Here is a 22,047-nt window from a genome sequence, read left to right as displayed (position 1 = left end):
AAAAATTTAACGCAAAATAATGAAGTTATATTTACTTAAAAAACTGTTTACAAATTCTTGACTCATGTGTGCAAATTAACACAAAATATAAATGAATCCTATTAGCTGTTTTTTTCAGGGACGGTACCAAACGCAGGTCAAGTTGGACTTTTGTTTGGGCTTGTCAGTATTTGCTCATGTTAAATGATTTATCATTGTCCGAGTCTCGTGTACAGATCTGACGTAAATATACGAACACAAGTTGGTCTAAAATATAACCATATGCGAGGAAAATATAAATAATATAGAATTTTATATGTGTATTATTATTAACAGAAGAAAAATGCTTTATTGCTTTATATTACCAGAGTTATAGTTGAAAACTGACAGTTTGTCATGATTGATTCCTTATTTATTGCCCTTGTGTCTTCTGTCTTGTGCCGGTTCATTGTGGTTGTTCGGTGAGTTCCTGTGTGGTGTGTTAGTCTTGTTTAAGTGTAGTTAGTCGTAGTCCTGTCTTGTCTTGTTTTCAGTTGTTTCTGAAAGTTGAATGCTGTTCAACCAGTTTCAGTCTATTTATGTACTGTAGAAAGACTCAAGCCCATTCCCGAAAACATCACAAACATCTTAGATGTTCTCTTGAACAGATGTGCTGAAGCGATATCATCACTATTCAGGGTAAGTTATAATATAAGATCATACATTGACTTAATATAAATGTGTTCATCATTATTCTGCGTTAATGCTTCTGCTCTGACGATTCAATTACAATTAATTTCTAAAGTGCTTTTCACATGTTTGCATTTTTGCCATCCAGTTTTACAGTAAATACCTATTATCACATATAACAACACAAAAACATTAACTAGAGAAAAACAGACAAAAGTCCTTCGTGGAGTAAAGAAATGTCTTGAGGGCACTTGATAATTTACTTCACATGAAATCTTGCCTTTATATGTTTACAGGCAGCTGTTTGTTAATTTAGTTTATATTATATGTTATACCGTAACATGTTGACTGTAACAGATAATACATAAATAATACTGTTAGTTAAGTTTAATATGTTCTTTTGTTTAAAACTTTCAAAAACATGTTTAACAAGAGTGCGTGAATAGGAGTCAATGAAACGACAATTATAAATACACAGTTTTAAAAATCATTTTGAATGAAGAAAAATTTATTTCACACCACAACTACTGTAAAACAATAAATGATACGAAGAAGGAAATCAGTGGGATCACTCAGAGAGGGATTTTTTTCATCTGAAGAATAATGAAACATTATCGCCGCAGACGATCGTATTCCTGAATGTGTTTGGATTTTTTATTTCCCCTTTCACAATAAAACAGAGATCCACAAACCGGTTTCTTGTGATGCAGCTTTTAACCCTCATGACTCACCTAGAGCTTTGAATAACATCTGTTGTCAGGAACAGGTAAGGGAAGAACCCAAGCGCAGGCAGCAATACGGGGTAACACAGAAAGTCTTTTAATTGACAAAAAAAAAACACAATGGGGGAAAAACAGGGACCACAACTAACTGAAAACAAGAATCAAAAACTTCCCACGATGGGGCAAAAACAGGTAAGATAAACAAAACACTCACAACAACTTGAATATATATATGGACACATAATCCCAATGCAAAGGCAGGCAATGAAAGGCAAGGCAAACAATCAACGCGACGTACATGAAATGCAACGAACGAGCACAGGACAATGAACAGAAGGATGTTTTAAAGGGAGACAGACAAAGGATAATTAACAAGGGTCAGGTGCGGGTACTGAAACACTCAGGGAAGGTTAACGAGGAAACGAGATGGCGGGAACAAAGTCACGGACCGGAGAGAGAGCATAGAAAGCCGATCGGGCCAACATCTCTCTCTCACATAAAACATAAGACTTCGTCATGAATCTGCCTCAAAGCCAAGAATAAGTGAAAGTGAAAGTGACCTATTTGTCATACCTGAAATTTGCCCTCTGCATTTAACCCATCCAGAGAGTAGTGAACACACGCACAGCAAGTGGTGAACACACGTACACCCGGAGCAGTGGGCAGCTATCACTGCAGCGCCCGGGGAGCAAGTAGGGGTAAGGTGCCTTGCTCAAGGGCACCTCAGTCGTTACCTGCCGGCCCTGGGGATCGAACTGGCAACCTTCTGGTCATGAGTCCGACTCTCTAACCATTAGGCCACAACTGCCCCAATAAACATGACATGACAGCAGACTCATGACAGAAGTCCCCCCTTTAAATAAATGGGTCGGGTGGGACAATAAAAACAACAAACATGGGAGGGGTGGTGGGGCAAAACAAGAGTTCATGTGAGGAAGTCCAAAGGGGTTGGGACAGGGAGGGGCAGTCTAAGTCCCTGGGGACGCTCGAGAGTGTGGGGTCCTGGGGGACTTAGCAGGGGGTACCCTGGGGGGAGGCGCAGAGTCCCGGAGGATCTAGGAGTCCCTGGCTGAGACACCGGCTGGAAGGGCGGCTGGCAGGACTGGATGCAGGACTTGACAACGGCTGGAAGGCCGGCTGGGCAGGACTGGGTGCAGGACTTGACACCGGTTAGAAGGCCGGCTGGGCAGGACTGGGTGCAGGACTTGACACCGGCTGGAAGGCCGGCTGGGCAGGACTGGGTGCAGGACTTGACACCAGCTGGAAGGCCGGCTGGGCAGGACTGGGTGCAGGACTCGGGACCACCGGACTCAGGACCACTTGACTGGACACCTGGGCAGGACTGGATGCCTGGGCAGGACTGGACACGGCACGGGCTGCAGTGCCATCTGGCCTTGCTTCCGTGCCCTCATCTTTTTCCTCTTCCTTCTCAATCGCGCCACCGGTATCCGTACCGAGGGGGCCCTTGCAGGGGGCTGAAGGAATCCTTACGAAGGGGGCCCTCGGTTAGGGAAAACCAGAGCGGGCAATGGGTGGAGTCCAGGGAGGCAAACAGGTCCACCTCTGCCTGGCAAAACTGCTCCCATAAGAGCCGGCCTTGCGCGGGGATGGAGTCGCCACTCTCCGCGGGGAGTTCCCTGACGAGAGAGCGCATCGGCTGTCTGTTCCAGGTTGCCCTGGAGAAACGTGGCACACAGGGATTTTGTCACATGCTGACTCCAAAGGAGGAGGGGTAGGGCGAATTGTGAATACTGCAATGAGTGTATGCCGCCCTGGCGATTGATGTACGCCATGGCAGTCGTGCTGTCCGTCCGTCCGGACTAGCACGTGTTTGTCCTGCACGAGGGGCTGGAACCTCCTCAGTGCCAGATGGACTGCCAGCAACTCTAGGTAGTTGATATGCCAACGCAGTCGGGGACCCGTCCACCGACCCGGCACCCCCGCTCGGAGAAAGGTAAAATCTGACCAGGGTCTGAGTATGCGAAGGCACTGAGGCGTTACCGTGATCCGCCAGGTGCCGGCGTGCCACGCTAGGGGACCCGACTCTGCAGCCAGTGCTGAATCGGCCGCATGTGCATCAACCCGAGGGGGATGACCCCTGTCGAGGATGCCATGTGCCCCAGGAGCCTCTGAAAGTTCTTTATCGGAGTCGAGGGATTCCGTTTGATCAACCTCAGACAGCTCAGCACCGACTGTGCACGCTCGTTGATGAGACGTGCTGACATACGGACAGAGTCTAGTTCCATACCGAGATAAGAGGAGCTCCGGCGCAGGGGAGAGCTTGCTCTTTTCCCAGTTGACCCGGAGGCCCAGAAGGTTTAGGTGCCGAAGCACAAGGTCCCCGTGCGTACATAACACATCTCGTGAGTGTGCTAAAATAAGCCAGTCGTCAAGATAGTTCAGTACCCACATGCCCTGCTCCCTGACGGGAGCTAAGGCGGCTTCCACGATTTTCGAAAAAACCTGTGGTGACAGGGCCAGACCGAAGGGCTCTTTACTGATATGCCCTTCCCTCGAACGCGAACCGTAGGGACGGCTGGTGTCGAGGGAGAATAGATACGTGAAAGTACGTGTCCATCAGGTCAATTGCCACCAACCAATCCTGGTGACGAACTGAACCCAGGATGCGCCTCTGCATCAGCATTCTGAATGGCAGCCTGTGCAGGTGCTTGTTCAGGAGGCGCAGATCCAGAATGGGGCGCAGCCCCGCCTTTTTTGGGCACGATTAAGTACGGGCTGTAAAACCCGGTCGACATCTTGGTTGTAGGGACGGGTTCGACCGCACCCTTCGCCAGAAGGGCGGCGACCTCCTCCCGAAGCACGGGGGCATTCTCTCCTCGCACCGAGGTGTACAGAATGCCCCGAAACTTGGGGGGGGCACCTGGCACTCGTCTGGACGAGAGTGCTGTGATGGAAATCCCCGAGGAAATTTGTCTCTTTGTGAGTAAGTGGGTGCAGCAGGAAGCGTCCTTCTCCGACCCAGGGTTGGTAAGGCCAGGATGGGGCCCAGTGAAATTTCCCCCGGGTTCGTCCCATCAGGGGCGCTTAGAGGACCTCTTGGCGGCTTGCAGACAGGGGGAACAGATGCCTTCTTCCGCGGGGGTCTACGCCTGGGGTGGGTTGGCCTGGGAGGGTCCTGGAACCTTAGGGGTTGCCGCAGAAGGGCGGGCTGCTGGGAAGCAGGCTGCGTTCGGGACCATGAAAACCTGATGGTGGCCATGTCGTGGCGCGGTAAGATCTGTTTGATCGCCTCAGTCTGCTTCTGCACCTCGGAGAAATGCTGTACAACGTCCTCCACGGTGTTACCGAACAGCCTGGCTTGCGAGATGAGCACCTCCAGGAGGTTGGTCTTCTGAATGTCACCCATCTGCGCAAGATTGAGCCACAGATGACTCTCTTGGACCACCATGGTGGACATCGACTGACCCAGCGCACGTGCCGTGGCTTTTGTAGTTCGCAGCACGAGGTCAGGACTTCCCGCCGACCAGATCCTTCAGGACTTTCGCCTTAAAGACCTGGATGACCGCCATGGTGTGGAGAGCGGAGGCGGCTCATCCAGCGGCACTGTAAGCCCTCGACACGAGTGTCAAAGAAAGCCTACATGCTCTGGACGGAAGTCTAGGTCGACTCCTCCAAGTAGCAGCCGTCTGCGGGTACTAGTGGCCTGCAACTGCACGCCCCACCAGGGGGACGTCAACATAGCCTCTAGCCGCGCCCCCATCCAGGGGAGTCACAGCCACCGAGCCCTCTGGCCTGAAACGCGAAGAAAAAGGTGCATTTCATGATTTGGAGAGCTCATCAAGCACCTCCGGGAAGAATGGTACGGGAGCGTGGCCGTCTGCCAAGCCCCAACCCAAGAAACCTCGCCTCCAGCCGCAGGCGTTTTGGGGAAGGCGGTGTCACACACTGCAACCCTATGCACGCGGCTGTCCGGGAAAGCATAGCTGACATCTCAGCGTCAGTCTCCTCCGGAGCTCGACCACCTGAAGGCGGGAACTCGGGGGAATCCACCGCATCCGATGCCAGCAGGCTGCTGTCCGATGCAAAGACAGAGATTTTGTCATCATCCCTGTATGAAGTCTTTCCACTACGAGACGGCCGGCTGCCGCTCATAGTGGACGAACCAGGTGAGCGTGAAGGAGTATGGATGGTCCGCGAGCCCGAGTCTGACAGCGCGACATCCATAGGAGTCCCCAATCACCCCCGCCGCTCGCCAAAGCAGTCAACCTCGCCGTAACGCCAGTTGAACACGCGAAAGAACGTAGCCAGCAGTGACCGCAACACAGATATCATGGCCGTCAGACTCAGGGATGAGTCTGTCGCACCCAAGGACACAGCTACGAGACATGCTCGTAGCCGCGAGAACTTACCTCTTAAGGTCTGCAGCTCTCTGCCGAAACGCCCAGGGGAAGTCCACCAAAGAAGGAATGTCCGCTGCTCCACGTCGTAAATCCAGCAGGATAAAAATTCTCGAAGTCGAGTAAAGTTTTAGACAGCATGTGCCAAAATAGGTTCCAAAGAGCAGAGGGTAAGTGAATGACCGCCGCCATCATCCTTTTATACCCGTATGTACGAGGCGGAGACTGCCCTGCGCGTGGCATCCGCCAACCCCATTGGCGTTTTACAAATAATTATCTCAGAGAAGGGTTCTCAAGATCCAACCCCAGTCAGTCTCTCACAACGTCGAGAGACCGACTGAAGGGGAACATGGGTGTTCCGTATACAGAACGTTGACAAGTGGAAGGACATTAAAAAAATCTATGCACACCCTTCATAAATAAGAAACAATTACTCTTCCTAAATAAATTATTTGAAAAAACACCAATGATTGTGTTCAGACCTTTCCAATGGTATATAGTTTGTCATGATTTGATTAGAAATGACATCAGTAGCGGTTTTAGGCACGAGCGAACCGGGCAGACGCCCGGGCGGCATTTTTTCATGTCACATGGGGGGCGACACCGGCACCGGCACGAGCAGTAAAAAAAATTAACTCTGGGCCGCCGCGAAGCGTTTTTTTATGATCTATCATTCATTCATTGTGTGGGGAATTGGCGCCCCTGCACGCTGAGAACGTGACGTGTGTGTGAAGGGGAAAGGGGAGAGGCGCATGCAGAGGATAGTTCACCTCTGGGTGTTCACACCGAACGGGAATGAAGCTAAACGCGAGTGATTTACATGTTAAATCAATGCAAAGACGCGATGACCTACTTGAGGTGCGAATCGCGCGAATTAGGGGATTGAGCGTTCGCGTGATTCGTGCGAGTTGAGAAATCTGAACTTTTGGCCGTGATCACATTTAGTCATTTAGCAGACGCGCTTTTATCCAAAGCGACTTACAAAGAGTTCAGGGAGCAAGAAGCGATAGTTTCAACTAAAGCTAGACCACTACCTGTTGAGAGAAGAGTGTTAGTGTACGTTTTGTTTTATTTTTTTATTTGTCTGTCAGGTATTCGCCGAAGATGTGCGTTATTTGGAAGAAATTATTATGACGTAGCGAGCGGCAGAAGCCCCTCCCATGACGCGAATTCAATAAGTGGGCTAAAGTCAGTCACACACCAACTCGACTTTCTTCCAGATGACTCACATTTTATCCATAATGCAATGAATACAGGCCTATAGTTCCTGCACACTTTTTTTTTCTGAATTGTGTGAAATGGCTAATAAAAAGTTAGTAATTCTAAATGGCTGTGACTCGTTTCGTGAGTGACAGTGTTGGGGGGGAAATCTGTTGATTGTCTAGTGCCAAATAAACAGAGATGGACAGGAGAAGGTCAAAGCCATCAGGTGCACAAAAAAAGGGATTTGTGCAATTGAGAAATATAATTTTCTCTTTCACTTATGTTGTTATAAAAAATATGACGGTTTGTCATGATTTTGTGTGTGTGTTTTATTTTTATTTATAAATTTTTCGGGGGCGAGGGGGGGGGCGCTCAAAGGTGGTCTCGCCCAGGGTGCAATTCAATGTAGAACCGCCACTGAATGACATGCACAATATTGAAGCAAACTCAGGCGTTCTATGTTTGGAACAGTACCGGTTGACGGGTTAAAGCTAAAAAATGATGATCGGTTATAGATAATCCCACATCTGCACCCTTTCAGTTTGTGATTTCAGTTGATTCAGAATGATTTTTCATGTCCAGTTACTGTAAAACTCTTCACACTGAACCTGACCACTCATGACTGATCTCATCTCAGATTCATTTCAGAATGTAAATGTGACCTTCTCATCTCCAGAAACTGTCTGAGATGTTTGTCTTCTTGTCCTGCAGAAGTGGGTCAGTGCTGGGTCATGGCGTCTGCTTTGCATCTCGTCAAGGAATCACTGGATGATCTGAAAAAAGATGAACTCAACGTATTTCAGTGGCACCTGAGGATTGATTATCATGTTCCAGTTTCTGAACTGGAGAATGCAGATGTGGTAAAAACATTAGATAAGATGGCGACGCATTTTACACATGAAAAAGCTGTAACTATCACATTGAACATCCTGAAGAAGATGAACCACAACCAGCTGGCTGAAGAACTAGAGAACAAACACAAAGAAGGTAAAACAAGGAGTTTCATCTCATGTTAAAGTTCACATCCCTGTTGTTCTTTCTGGTCCCTTTGACAGTAAAGCTGCTGATTGTGATTAAATTGAGTTCAGCAACAGACTAAAGAACATTTTAAAACCGATTATTGAAAGTTAATTTCCAGACTATACAGTATCTGTCTGAATAATCTTCAGGCCACACAACCAGTTTCCCTCAGATCACATAGAGTAAAGAATGACAACCATCAGGTGGCCCAGATCTGGATTAAAGACACACGTGAGCCACAGGTGAACCAAATCTCAGCCAAAAAAAGAACAGAACTGGACCACAACAGAACATAAAGGGATAATTTACCCAAGAACTTTAAAGGAATTGTTAACTTTCAACATATCATTCAAGATAATTTTCTCACCCCGGTTGTCATTCAAGATGTTTATCTATTTCTTTCTTTAGTCAAAAATAAGTTTTTGATGAAAACATCCCAGGAGTATTCTCCATATAGTGGACTTCAATGGACTCCAAACGGTTTAAATAAGCTTCAAAGGGATTTAAACAAAACCAGACGATGAATAAATTATGAGTAAATTAGCATGAAAATGTATGTTGAAAGTGAACGATTCCTTTAATTCTTTCTACACTTTATTGTCCTCATGTGGTTGTATATTTGTATGTGACTCTTTCTTCAGTGGAACACAAAAGAAGATATTTTGAGAAATGTCTCAGTGGTTTTCAGTGTTGTTTGGTTATCAAGATTCTTTCAAATATCTTATTTTGTGTTCTGCAAAGGAATAAGCAACGGATTCCTTAGAATAAGCAACGCAATCTCAGGAGAATTTGTGACATTTTCACAAACCTCAATCTTAATTCATTTATGTTCATGGACACAAACTTGTCAGTCAGCACAACTTACAATTAAACGTATTTGAATATGTGGTATCTTTCACATGTATGTATATCGACGCAATCTGTTGGGAATTCATACCTATTTTACAAGGTGGCTCATTTGTGTGAATTAATTTCCCTTTCTATCTGTCTCTCGACGTTGTGTCGAACCGCCAGATTGGGTTCTCCTTGAGAACCTATCATCTTCTGACTATTTTGAAAAGGCCAATGAAATTGGCGAATTAAATTTGCATGCCAGGCTCCGCCCCCGGATATCCGGGTATAAAACGGGAGCCGGCATCCTCATTCATTCACCTTTTGTGGGAAGGAGCCTGAGAGCATCTCTTGACTGCTACAGCGGACGGCTATTGTTGTGGCATGAAGGACACTCGACGGTGTGTCTAACAACGTTTTCCTACTATTTCCTACTTTCCACCATGTAAAACTCACGTTTTTAGCTAAATTTGCGTTTGCGGCTGTGATTTAAGGGTTTGGGGTGAGGTGTTGGTTATCCACCTCTTAAATATGTCTGACTTCTTCTGATATCAGGTTTTAAAAAGATAAACGGCCTGTGTATTAAAAGTCGTGCTGCCTGACACAAAAAAAGGGGGAAATTTCTGTCCATGAACACGAATCAATGGATTCCAAGTTTCGTGCCAATTCCTCAAACTGCCTTGAGACTGGGTACACAAGTACACAATGAAAGAATATTATTGTTTTTTTTGGGTGAAAGAATTTGGGTGATCACTTTAAATGAATGATCTGTCCAGCAACTAAAGAGTGAAGTGATTGACTCAGAACTCTTGATAAAGAAATGTTGCCATTCTTAAGAAGTTAACATTATCTCAGTTGACTGTGGTTTCATTCATTATCACAAATGCATTATTTCAAACTTCAGACCACAATGATTAAAAGTAAATTAACCTATAAAGTCACGGGCCATGTGCACAGTCAGGGGAAAAGGTTTTACTGTTTCTTTTGCTGTGGTGGTACTCTTTTGTAACTTTACAAGGTATACAAAACTTAATGTTGTCAGGGTACATCATTATACCCTAAGGATCTATTGAATTGAAATGTACAGTTAAATGTGTTGTAACCCTAATTTTTAAAAGGTACACAATTGGTCAACATTTTAGGTGTTTTATACCATTAAAGGTACAAAAAGGAACGTCTTAAATGGAATTTATTAAATACTCTTTAACATTCTTGTTATTTTGTCTTGCAGTCTACATTAATGCTGTTGATGGTAATTACAGTGAGTTCAGCAGCAGACTGAAGAACATTTTAAAACAGAAATATGAACGGATATTGGATGGTAATTCACAGCAAAATACACTCTTGAATAATATTTACACTGATCTCTATATCGTGAAGGAGCAGACGGGTGGAGTAGTGAATGAACATGAAGTGAGACAGATTGAATTAAACAGAACTGCTGAGGATACGTCAGTCAAGTGTAATGACATATTTAAGGTCCAGCGTGATACAGGTCAACAAAACAGAAAAGTGCTGACGCTGGGCATCGCGGGTGTGGGCAAAACTGTCTCTGTCAATAAATTCATCCTTGACTGGGCTGAAGGGAAAGAAAATCAGGAAATCATCTTTATTTTTCCTCTTCCCTTCCGTCAACTGAATCTGATTCAAGAGAACTGTCTAATGGAACTGATAAATAAAAACATCTTTAGTTCTGATAAACAACTGTCATCTCTGCCTGAAGAAGAAGGTAAAGTGATGTTCATCTTTGATGGTCTGGACGAGTGTCGCTTCTCTTTGAGCTTTGAGAAGAGCGAGAGATTCACAGATGTTCATGAGAAAACAACATCGGGTGTGATAGTTACAAACCTGATCAAGAGAAACCTGCTTCCCTCCGCTCTCATCTGGATCACCTCCAGACCGGCAGCAGCCCATCTGATACCCCCAGGCCACATCGATCAGGTGACAGAGGTACGAGGATTCAACGATGAGCAGAAGGAGAAATACTTCATTAAAAACAGCAAACCTCACATGTCAGAGAGAATCATCTCACACATCAGAAAATCTAGAAGTCTGTACATCATGTGTCACATACCCATTTTCTGCTGGATCTCTGTGAGCGTTCTTCAGCCTCTGCTGGCTCAAGAGAATCATGACAAAATTCCCACAACCCTCACAGGGATGTACATCTACTTCTTACTTTCACAGAAGGAACAGATGAAAACAAAAAAAGAAATTGACAGTCTTCCTCGTTCTTTTGAAGATGTTGTTCTGAAGCTCGGGAAACTGGCCTTCAAACAACTTCAGAAAGGAAATCTGATTTTCTATAAAGAAGATCTTAAGGAGTGTGGGCTGGATGTCAGTGAAGGTTTGGTTTTATCTGGGTTATGTACTCAGATTTTTCAGACAGAAAAGGTATTTTCTGTGAGAGAGGTCTACAGTTTTGTACATCTCAGTGTTCAGGAATTCCTCGCTGCTCTCTATGTGCTTTTCAATTACAAAAACAAAAAAGCAAACTCATTTCTTCTCACTCTAGTTGACAAACTTAAATGGAAAATCAGGAAAAATTCGCTGCTTGACCTTCATGAGACTGCTGTTGAAAATGCTCTTCAGAGCAAGAACGGACACCTGGATCTTCTCCTGCGGTTCCTCTTGGGTCTCTCACTAGAGTCCAATCAGAATTACCTGAAATATCTTCTTCCCTCACTGAACATCACAAAAGAAGCCATGAAACCCACTGTTGAATATATCAAAATGAAGATTAAGAATGAAGAATCATCAGAGAAGAGCATCAATCTGTTCTACTGTTTGAGTGAACTAAAAGACGATTCACTGATAACAGAAATCCAGAAGAATCTGAATTCAGGAGGTCTGTCAGCACAAGATCTCTCTTCTTTTCAGTGGTCTGCTCTGGTGTTTGTGCTGCAGATGTCTGAAGAGACTCAAGAGATGTTTGAGATGCAGAAATACAGAAGATCTGATCAAGCTCTGATTCGACTTCTTCCAGTGATCAGAAACACCAGAAGAGCTCTGTAAGATTCATCTCTACATTCATTCATATGAACACTACACTGACACATCTGAGTAAATTGACCAAATACAACTTTTTTTATAAAACAATATGTATTACAAAACATCCTGGCCAATGTTTCATCCCTAGGTTTGTCACATTTGATGCTTTTAGCTTTACTGCTTCTGTATGTAAACATGATTTGTCTGGTTTATGTATTTGTTAGCGATTATAGCAGTAAAGTTTTAATTTCAAAGTATTGTTTGTGTTTTTCTTGCACACAGTCTTCAGAGCTGTGATCTGACTGTTGAGTGTTGTGAAAGTTTGTCTTCATGTCTACAATCCTCAAAGTCTCTGAGAGAGCTGGACCTGAGTAACAATGATCTGAAGGATTCAGGAGTGAAGCTGATCTCTGATGCTCTCAAGACTCACAACTGTCTACTACACACACTGAGGTCAGACACTTTCACTGAAAAATACTTTATAATAATAAATGTGTGTCTGTCATACAGTAGATGTTCTTTACAAACTGACATTTGTGACTTTTGTATCATTTTGTTTGGTTGTGTTTAGGTTGTCTGGGTGTAATCTGACTGATGAGTGTTGTGAACGTTTGTCTTCATGTCTACAATCATCTGAGTCTCTGAGAGAGCTGGACCTGAGTAACAATGATCTGAAGGATTCAGGAGTGAAGCTGATCTCTGATGCTCTCAAGACTCACAACTGTCAGCTACACACACTGAGGTGTTTCTCTCTAGATACACAACAGCATTATTCTAAGAGCACTGAAGAGTGTGTTGACGTGTTGATGTGTGTTTGTAGGTTATCAGGTTGTATGGTGACAGATGAAGGTTGTTGTTATTTGGCTTCAGCTCTGAGTCTGAGAGAGCTGGATCTGAGTAACAATGATCTGAAGGATTCAGGAGTGAAGCTGATCTCTGATGCTCTCAAGACTCACAACTGTCAACTACACACACTGAGGTCAGACACTTTCACTTTAAATACTTAAAAATAATAAATGATAGTGTCTGTCACACAGTACATGTTCTTAACAAACTGACATTTGTGACTTTTGTATCATTTTGTTTTGGTTGTGTTTAGATTGTCTGGGTGTAATGTGACTGTTGAGTGTTGTGAAAGTTTGTCTTCATGTCTACAATCCTCAAAGTCTCTGAGAGAGCTGGACCTGAGTAACAATGATCTGAAGGATTCAGGAGTGAAGCTGATCTCTGATGCTCTCAAGACTCACAACTGTCAACTAAACACACTGAGGTCAAACACTTTCACTGAAAATACTTTATAATAATAAATGATAGTGTCTGTCACACAGTACATGTTCTTAACAAACAGACATTTGTGACTTTTCTCTCATTTTGTTTTGGTTGTGTTTAGATTGTCTGGGTGTGATCTGACTGCTGAGTGTTGTGAAAGTTTGTCTTCATGTCTACAATCATCAAAGTCTCTGAGAGAGCTGGACCTGAGTAACAATGATCTGAAGGATTCAGGAGTGAAGCTGATCTCTGATGCTCTCAAGACTCACAACTGTCAACTACACACACTGAGGTCAGACACACTTTCACTGAAAATACTTTATAATAATCAATGATAATGTCTGTCATACAGAAGATGTTCTTAACAAACAGACATTTGTGACTTTTGTATCATTTTGTTTTGGTTGTGTTTAGATTGTCTGGCTGTAATGTGACTGCTGAGTGTTGTGAAAGTTTGTCTTCATGTCTACAATCCTCAAAGTCTCTGAGAGAGCTGGACCTGAGTAACAATGATCTGAAGGATTCAGGAGTGAAGCTGATCTCTGATGCTCTCAAGACTCACAACTGTCAACTACACACACTGAGGTGTGTAATTAATCTATTCTTACACAGTAAATGTAAAATGACCTGCACTTTATCAATATATGTGTTGCTAAAAATCTAACTAGGGGCATCTTTTTCTCAACTGTAAGGGACAGCGACGCGTCTGTCCTTTACGAAGAAGTTACAACCCTCTAACAGAAGGAGGCGGTAGAACCAGTACCGCTAATCCGACAGGATTTTACATTTAAATTACATTAATGCATTTGGCAGATGCTTTTATCCAAAGCAACTTACATTGCATTGTATTATACATTTGTTTCTGACAATGTGCAATCCCCTGGGAACAAACCCATGAGCTTGGCATTGCTAGCGCCATGCTCTTACCACTGAGCCACAGGAAAGCACAGTCCTTATTTCTTTGTGCCCAAAAAAGGGGAGGGCTGCGTCCGATCCTGGATCTGCATTACTGAACCGAGCACTTTACAAACTGCCCTTCAGAATGTTAATGCAGAAATGTACATCACCTGGATTGGTTTGCATCAATAGACCTAAAGGATGCGTTCTTTCATTTACCAATCATCCCTCGACACAGACCATTTCTTCGGTTTGCGTTGAGGGCCAAGCATATCAATACAAGGTCCTCTGATTCTGTCTGGCCCTGTCTCCCCGCGTCTTCACAAAGTTCATGTAGGCTGCCTTCATGAACCCTTAGGGAGCACGTTATTTCGAAGACTTCTTTTATTTTAGCGCACTCAGGAGGTGTGTTATGCAAGCACAGGCACTATGTTCTACAACACCTTGACGGTTTGAGCCTTTGAGTCAACTGGGAAAAGAGTATGCTCTCTCCCATGCAGAGAATCTCTTTTCTCAGGCTGGAGTTGGAATCGATCACGATGACGGCGCTCCTGATGCCGGCAGGGGCACAGTCAGTGCTTACCTGTCTGATGTCTCTTAGACAGACATTGGCGGTCCCACTGAAATTTTTTCAGAGGTTCCTGGGTCATATGGCACCCACAGCTGCTGCGGTGCTGCTGGGTTTGATGCATTTGAGACCAATTCAGCACTGGCTGAAGCATGCTTGGCGCCCAGGCAAATTCAGAGTGAAGGTTGCCCTCGAGTGCATATCCTGAGGACGGGGGTGCCCTTAGGGTAGATTTTGATATGAGTTGTGGTGACCACACATGCCTCAAACACGGGTTCTGGATGGGCTCTGTAGCTGCTGACAGTGTATCTTGCCCTTAGAGGTTCTTTCCGTTTATCCAGGGCGAGCATGTGTTGGTCCAGACAGAACATATATGTAGAGTGGCCTATGTCAACCACCAGGGTGGTATACGCTCACGATGCATGAGGCAGCAAACATGTCGCCTCTTTCTTTGTCTACAGAGAATAAAATGCCATATGATCACATGCCATTCATTTCCCAGGTCACCTCAATCGTGTGGCGGATGCGATCTCATGGTAGACGGCAATACGGGGGGAATGGAGACGACACCCAGTTCAGCTGATTTGGGACACGTTTGGGGAGGCCCAGGTGGAACTGTTTGCCTACCTAGGAAGCACCCATTGCCCATTTTGGTACACCCTGATCGAGGCTCCCCTGGGCACAAATGTTTTGGCCCCAGCATCTTTGCAAGTATGCGTTTCCCCCAGCGAGTCTCCTTGCACAACTGCTCTGCAAAGTCCAGGAGGGAGAAGAACAGATTCTCCAGGTTCCTCCTTACTGGCACAACCAGGTTTGGTTCTCCCATACCCCTGTGGGACCTGAATGTGGTCCTTGAGGGCCTATGTAGGGCCCCATTCGAGCCATTGGAAATGGCTGAGTTTGCCATCCTTTCCAAAAGCGCTTTTTACAATTTTCATTTATTACAATGCAGCTGTCATGGGTGTTGTGATGGCTGTATTTATCTTTAACACCTTAGAACTTTTCTCTATGGCATGTAAGGCCCAAGCTTGCTGAAGTATCCACAATGATGTTTGTCTTTTCCTGCATCTGTTGTTGGGTGTGAGAGAAAAGGGCCAGATCGTCTGCAAAGTGGAGATCTTCCAATTATGTCCATAATGTCCACTGCATGCAGTTTCATCTTTGTGCTGTGGATGTCTTCATGACAGCAGGTACCGATATGGTGATAATAGACACCCTGGCTTAAATCCCGTTATAACCCTAAGCTTCCAGAGGATCTGTCTATCGAAGGCATGTTCAATAAAATTCATATAGAGGGATGAGTTCCTCCACTAAAAACTGTTCTAGGGTGTTATGTAGTGTTGCAATCTGAACAGTGCATGACCTTCCCTTTCGAAATCCAGCTTGTTGGTCACGAAGTAGTGTGTCTATTTAATCTTTTATCCTCTTCAGCCAGTTGAAAACTTTTCCTGTAACTGACAGAATGTTATTCCTCTGTAATTTGAGCAACAAAGGACGATCACCTTTTTTGGCAGCTTGCCTTCCTTCCATTCTATTGGCTCTTTCTCCTCTTCCCAGATCTTATTGAAGAGGGGATGGAGCAGCTTGGATCAAGACCAGGTTGGTGTTCATCTTTGTGCGGAAGGAGGCCGTAATTATCCATGGGCCATGTGCCTCCCACCCAAGGAACCGACAATATTATACGGCTGTCCTCGACAATATTATGGCCACGCCTTCAGTTTATGGGGCGCCATCTAAATCATGTCCTGAAAACAGCAGCAGCTAACCAGTGGTCAGCTTTTTCTGCCCAGAACCAGTCCATCTTATAACAGCCCGCCTAGAAGACATCTCAGCTTGGATGAAAGAGCATCATCTCTAGCTGAACCCGGCCAAGACAGAACTACTTGTGTTTCCGGCACACCCCACAGTGCAACACAATCTCACCATCCAATTTGGCAATTCCACAATCACTCCCTCCTAATCAGCCAGGAACCTCAGAGTCATATTTGATAAACAGCTGTCCTTCAAAGATCACATTACAAAGACAACGCGATCCTGCCGATATGCCTTATTCCACATTAGAAAGGTAAGACCCTACCTCACTGAGCATGTGGCACAACTCCTTGTCCAAGCCCTGGAATTCTCAAGGTTGGACTACTGCAATGCTCTCCTTGCTGGTCTTCCTGTAAACGCACGCTTCGTCTTCAAACAGCCCAAAAGGGCTCATGTGACACCTCTTTGCATCTTTCTCTACTGGCTACCGGTTAAAGCCCGTATCACATTCAAGTCACTGATGTTTGCCTATAGGACTATCACTGGATCTGCACCGGCATACTTTCACACCCTCCTACACTCCTACACCCCATCAAGAACCCTGCGTTTAGCAAACATGCAGCATCTTGTTTTGCCTTCTCATAATGGCAGTAAATCGCTTTCCCGCTCATTCTCCTTCACAACTCCTTCCTGGTGAAACATACTTCCCAATGCGTTCTGGTCAACCACATCTCTCACAACCTTCAAAAAACTACTTACAACCATCTCTTCTGTGAACACTTGACAGACAAATGAGAAGAAAAAAATTAATTTACACTAACCCACTAACCTTGGAAAGCCACAGGTTGCTGACTTCGTCAACCTAACCGCATCATTTCTCCTCGAGCAGGTTTCCACATCAGCAACCCACAAGTCTGGAAACCATCTAGATCTGATCTTCACAAGGTACTGCTCCACTCATCACTCTCAGGTCACCCCGCTGCACACGTCTGATCACTTCTTCGTCACCCTCGACCTCACTGCTCCGGATATCGCAGATGTCTCACCGATGGTCACCTTCCGGCGCAACCTGCGGTCTCTCCCTCCCTCCTGTTTTTCCTCTGCTGTCTTCTCTGCACTCCCCCCCTCTGATGAGCTCTCTCTTTTGAATACAGACAATGCCACAGACACTCTGTGTTCCACGCTTTCATCCTGCTTGGACAACCTATGCCCTCTTACATCTGGACCAGCCCGTGCATCCCCGTCGGCTCCCTGGTTATCGGATGTACTGCGTGAGCATCGCGCCAGCCTCCGGTCAGCTGAGAGAAAATGGCGCAAGTCAAAAGACCCTACAGACATCTCTCTCTACCAATCTCTTCTCTCTTCTTTCTCTGTAGATGTCACCTCTGCAAAAACAGATTACTACCACTCGAGGATCTGCAACTCTCCGGACTCTCGAACGCTCTTCAAAACCTTCTCTGCTCTCCTCTGTCCGCCTGCTCCCGCACCTTCATCGGAGTTAACAGCTGCTGATTTTGCATCGTTCTTCGTAAAGAAAACTACTGCCATCAGCAGCCAGTTCTCTACGCCACCACCTGTCGAACCCGCCCACATCCCTGACACGTGTGTGCTCCCTGCCTTTTCTACTCTGTTTGAAGCTGATGTCTCCAAGGTCATTGGCTCCAACCACCCTACCACCTGCCCACTGGATCCCATCCCCACCCATCTCCTCCAGGCCATCTCTCCAACGGTTGTGCCTGCTCTGACCCACATCATCAACTCTTCGCTCACCACTGGGACATTTCCCACAGCGTTCAAAGAGGCCCGCATCACACCGCTTCTAAAGCAACCCACCCTGGACCCTACACTGCTAGAAAACTACAGGCCTGTCTCCCTTCTTCCCTTCATCGCCAAAGCCCTGGAGCGAGTTGTGTTCAACCAGCTCTTCTCCTTCCTCATGCAAAACAACCTCCTGGACAGTAATCAGTCTGGGTTCAAGACTGGTCATTTCACAGAGACTGCACTGCTCTCAGTCATCGAAGCCCTGGGACTGGCAAAAGCATCATCCATGTCATCTGTGCTCATCCTGCTGGATCTGTCTGCTGCCTTTGACACTGTCAATCATCACATCCTCCTGGCTTCTCTCAGTGCTATGGGTGTCTCTGGAATGGCTTTGCAAATGATTTGAGTCCTACCTCTCGGGTAGGTCATTCAGAGTATCCTGGAGAGATGAGGTCTCCGCGTCCCAACAGCTCAACACGGGGGTGCCACAGGGCTCAGTGCTTGGACCGTTACTCTTCTCCATTTACATGACATCCCTCGGCTCGGTCATTCAGAAGCATGGCTTCTCCTATCACTGCTATGCCGACGACACACAACTCTACTTGTCATTTCAACCGGACGATCCGACGGTCGCTGCTCGCATCGCGGCATGCCTGAGTGACATCTCGCTTTGGATGAAGGATCATCACCTGCAGCTAAACCTTGCAAAAACGGAACTGCTTGTGATCCCGGCCAACCCAAAGATTCACCACAACCTTGCCATTCAACTAGGCTCATCAACGATTACACCGTCCAGCACAGCCAGAAACCTGGGAGTGGTAATCGATGATCGGCTTAACCTCACAAGTCATGTTGCCAGCACCACCCGGTCCTGTAGATTCATCCTCTACAACATTAGGAAAATTAGACCTTTCCTATCGGAGCACTCTACGCAAGTCCTAGTCCAGGCTCTTGTCCTGTCCAAACTGGATTATTGCAATGCGCTTCTGGCTGGACTTCCTGCTTGCACAATCAAACCTCTCCAGATGATCCAGAATGCGGCGGCAAGAGTGGTCTTCAATGAACCGAAGAGAGCGCATGTAACTCCGCTCTTCATCAGGTTACACTGGCTCCCTGTTGCCGCCCGCATAAAGTTCAAAGCTATGCTCCTGGCCTACAAGACCAACACTGGATCTGCACCATCGTATCTCCACTCGCTAATGCAGATCTATGTTCCTGCCAGATCACTGCGGTCTGCAAAGGAACAACGACTAGTGGTACCATCCCAAAAAGTAAAAAAGTCACTCTCCCGTACCTTCTCTGGATCTGTTCCACATTGGTGGAATGATCTACCAGCTGCTAAAAGATCAGCAGACTCGGTTGCCATCTTTAAAAAACGCCTAAAGACGCGTCTTCCTTCTTTAAAAAACAAAAATAAATAACACTTACTAACCTCACTATTTTTAGCTTTGTATACTGTGCTAGGCTTTAATGGACGAGTTTGATGCACTTATGTATTTTGTTGCCTATGTTGTTATAATTGCTTCCAATGTTTCCTCATCTGTAAGTCGCTTTGGATAAAAGCGTCTGCTAAATGACTAAATGTAAATGTGTAAATGTAAATGTAACCCCCTCAACAGGTCTAGTGGCTTTTGTTGAAACTAGTAACTTTGTATTAGCACCTCTGGTACTATTGCTCTCTTATGACATATTGCATATTGCTCCCTGAACTCTTTGTAAGTCGCTTTTGATAAAAGCATCTGCTAAATGACTAAATGTAAATCTTGACTCGCTGATTCCCAGGATAGTGAGATGAAATCTCATCAATGTGGCTACTTGTGTGTTGTTTTTCCGGTCTCTAACATGGTTCTCACATTCCTTGTTCCGATGGTGGTGGTATTTCTGGTGAAGATGATGTTCATCTGTCTGATGGCTTCCAGATAAATCTGTCTTTGCCTACCTGGCGTCATACACTTTCCAGCTGGAGGTCCATCTTCTCCCAGGACCGCAATGTCTGTTATTTTACTTATTGATGATTTTATAGCAGAAGCTTTTATTATGTTGACGTGTGTGTTTGTAGGTTATCAGGTTGTATGGTGACAGATGAAGGTTGTTGTTATTTGGCTTCAGCTCTGAGTCTGAGAGAGCTGGACCTGAGTAACAATGATCTGAAGGATTCAGGAGTGAAGCTGATCTCTGATGCTCTCAAGACTCACAACTGTCATCTAGAGATACTGAGGTGTTTCTCTCTAGATACACAACAGCATTATTCTAAGAACACTGAAGAGTGTGTTGACGTGTTGATGTGTGTGTTTGTAGGTTATCAGGTTGTATGGTGACAGATGAAGGTTGTTGTTATTTGGCTTCAGCTCTGAGTCTGAGAGAGCTGGACCTGAGCTACAATCATCCTGGACCCTTCAGTGTTCAGCTGCTCTCTGAGAGACTCAATGATCCAAACTACACACTCAACAAACTCAAGTATGACACACAACATACACATGATTCACACACACCAGCAGAACGTCACATCATGTTTCAGTGTTTAATGTGTGTTTGTGTTTGTGTAGTGTGAGTCATGGAGGAGAGAGAAGAATTACAGCAGGACTACACAAGTGTAAGTCTACACACACCTGTCACACACTCGTGCACACAGACACCTGACACACAGACACACATGTCACACAGACACACCTGTCACACACTCGTGCACACAGACACCTGACACACAGACACACATGTCACACAGACACACATGTCACACACTCGTGCACACAGACACCTGAGACACACACAGATTGATTTAGTGTTTGTTGTTTTGTTGTGTTATACATGTGTTTTCTTGTGTTCAGATGTCTGTGATCTCACACTGGATCAAAACACAGCAAACACTGAACTCAAACTGTCTGAAGAGAACAGAAAGATCACACGTGTGATAGAGCGTCAGTCGTATCCTGATCATCCAGACAGATTTGATCGTCTTCCTCAGGTTTTGTGTGAAGAGAGTCTGACTGGACGCTGTTACTGGGAGGCTGAATGGAGCGGATCATATGTTTACATATCAGTGTCATATAAAAGCATCAACAGGAAAGAAGAGAGTGATGACAGTTTGTTTGGATTCAATGTAAAATCCTGGAGTCTGCAGTGCTTTCATAACATATTCACTGCACGTCACAATGATAATGAAACAGTCATTGATGTCTCTTCAGGTGTGTGTCAGAGAGCAGGAGTGTATGTGGACCAGTCGGCCGGCATTCTGTCCTTCTACAGTGTCTCTGACACACACACACTCACACACTTACACACATTCAACACAACATTCACTGGGCCTCTCTGTGCTGGATTTACTGTGTATTATAACTCCTCAGTGTCTCTGTGTAAAACAGATAGTTCTGATCTTTGATTCTGATTGGTTGAGTCATGTTGTAAATTATTTCAGAAACACACACATGTGAACACATGACATCAGCGCTGCACTGGTGGCCACTTTCCTTTCTTCTCTCTTCCTCTTCCTCAGGCCCGCCCTCCCGTCACACTCTCTGATGCCCATCCCACCAAGCGCCCTGGGTCTGGAACAGCCAGCAAGGGCACCTAAATGAATTTAACTCTTCACAAACTAATTTACAGCTCACCCTCCCCAGCCAAAGCAAGCTCTCAGACATCGATACTCATCAAAGGCATTAAAAGAGCCCAACACCAGACAACCAACCCCCCTGGTGGTATTAACTTAATGCACACTTAATGGTTATTGTTATGTTTTATGTAAATGGTTTATTCTTGTTCTTGGTTTGGCTATTAGTTTTACTTATTGTGAGTTAAAATAATTTACTTTGATGTAAAATCATTTACTAAGTAAAACTTGTTTGTTAATAATGGTTTAGTTGTTTATCTATATGAGTTTCAATTGTCACCCAGTATGTAAACTGGTTTGATCCTCTGGGTAGAAAGGTCTGTCTCTCTGTGTTTTTAGGAGTTCTGGTTGGGGCCCTCCGTGAGGATGGTCAGCTATGGTGTATGCCAAATTTATAATAAAGAAGTTCTTGTAGAAATA

General features: G+C 45.2%; 1 protein-coding gene across 2 annotated transcripts; it reads left to right on the top strand.

Moving 5' to 3' along the window:
* The first annotated feature begins 582 nt into the window (after positions 1-582).
* On the top strand, positions 583-22,042 carry LOC306895611 (NACHT, LRR and PYD domains-containing protein 14-like). Of its 2 annotated transcripts, XM_079458982.1 has the most exons (14): positions 583-657; positions 1,329-1,414; positions 7,643-7,918; positions 10,014-11,793; positions 12,056-12,226; positions 12,345-12,515; positions 12,594-12,752; positions 12,873-13,043; positions 13,164-13,334; positions 13,457-13,627; positions 20,080-20,238; positions 20,319-20,477; positions 20,567-20,613; positions 20,849-22,042. In XM_079458982.1, exons 3-14 carry the CDS (start codon positions 7,663-7,665, stop codon positions 21,397-21,399), a joined length of 3,966 nt encoding a protein of 1,321 aa, XP_079315108.1. In that variant the 5' UTR covers positions 583-657; positions 1,329-1,414; positions 7,643-7,662; the 3' UTR covers positions 21,400-22,042. The 2 variants fall into 2 exon arrangements, with proteins under 2 accessions (XP_079315108.1, XP_079315107.1); XM_079458981.1 differs by lacking the exon at positions 1,329-1,414.
* The last annotated feature ends 5 nt before the right edge of the window (positions 22,043-22,047 follow it).

The sequence above is a fragment of the Barbatula barbatula genome (assembly GCF_947034865.1).
Source record: "Barbatula barbatula genome assembly, chromosome: 6".
NCBI classification, from domain to species: Eukaryota; Metazoa; Chordata; class Actinopteri; order Cypriniformes; family Nemacheilidae; genus Barbatula; species Barbatula barbatula.
Note: the sequence above shows the minus strand (reverse complement) of the source record. Positions and strands in the feature narration are given on the sequence as shown.

Coding starts and splice junctions, on each gene's coding strand:
- LOC306895611 (XM_079458981.1), top strand. CDS start 7,663: ATGGCGTCTGCTTTGCATCTCGTCAAGGAATCACTGGATGATCTGAAA. Junction 13,335..13,456: donor TGTCAACTACACACACTGAG/GTCAGACACACT, acceptor GGTTGTGTTTAG/ATTGTCTGGCTGTAATGTGA. Junction 20,239..20,318: donor TGTCATCTAGAGATACTGAG/GTGTTTCTCTCT, acceptor GTGTGTTTGTAG/GTTATCAGGTTGTATGGTGA.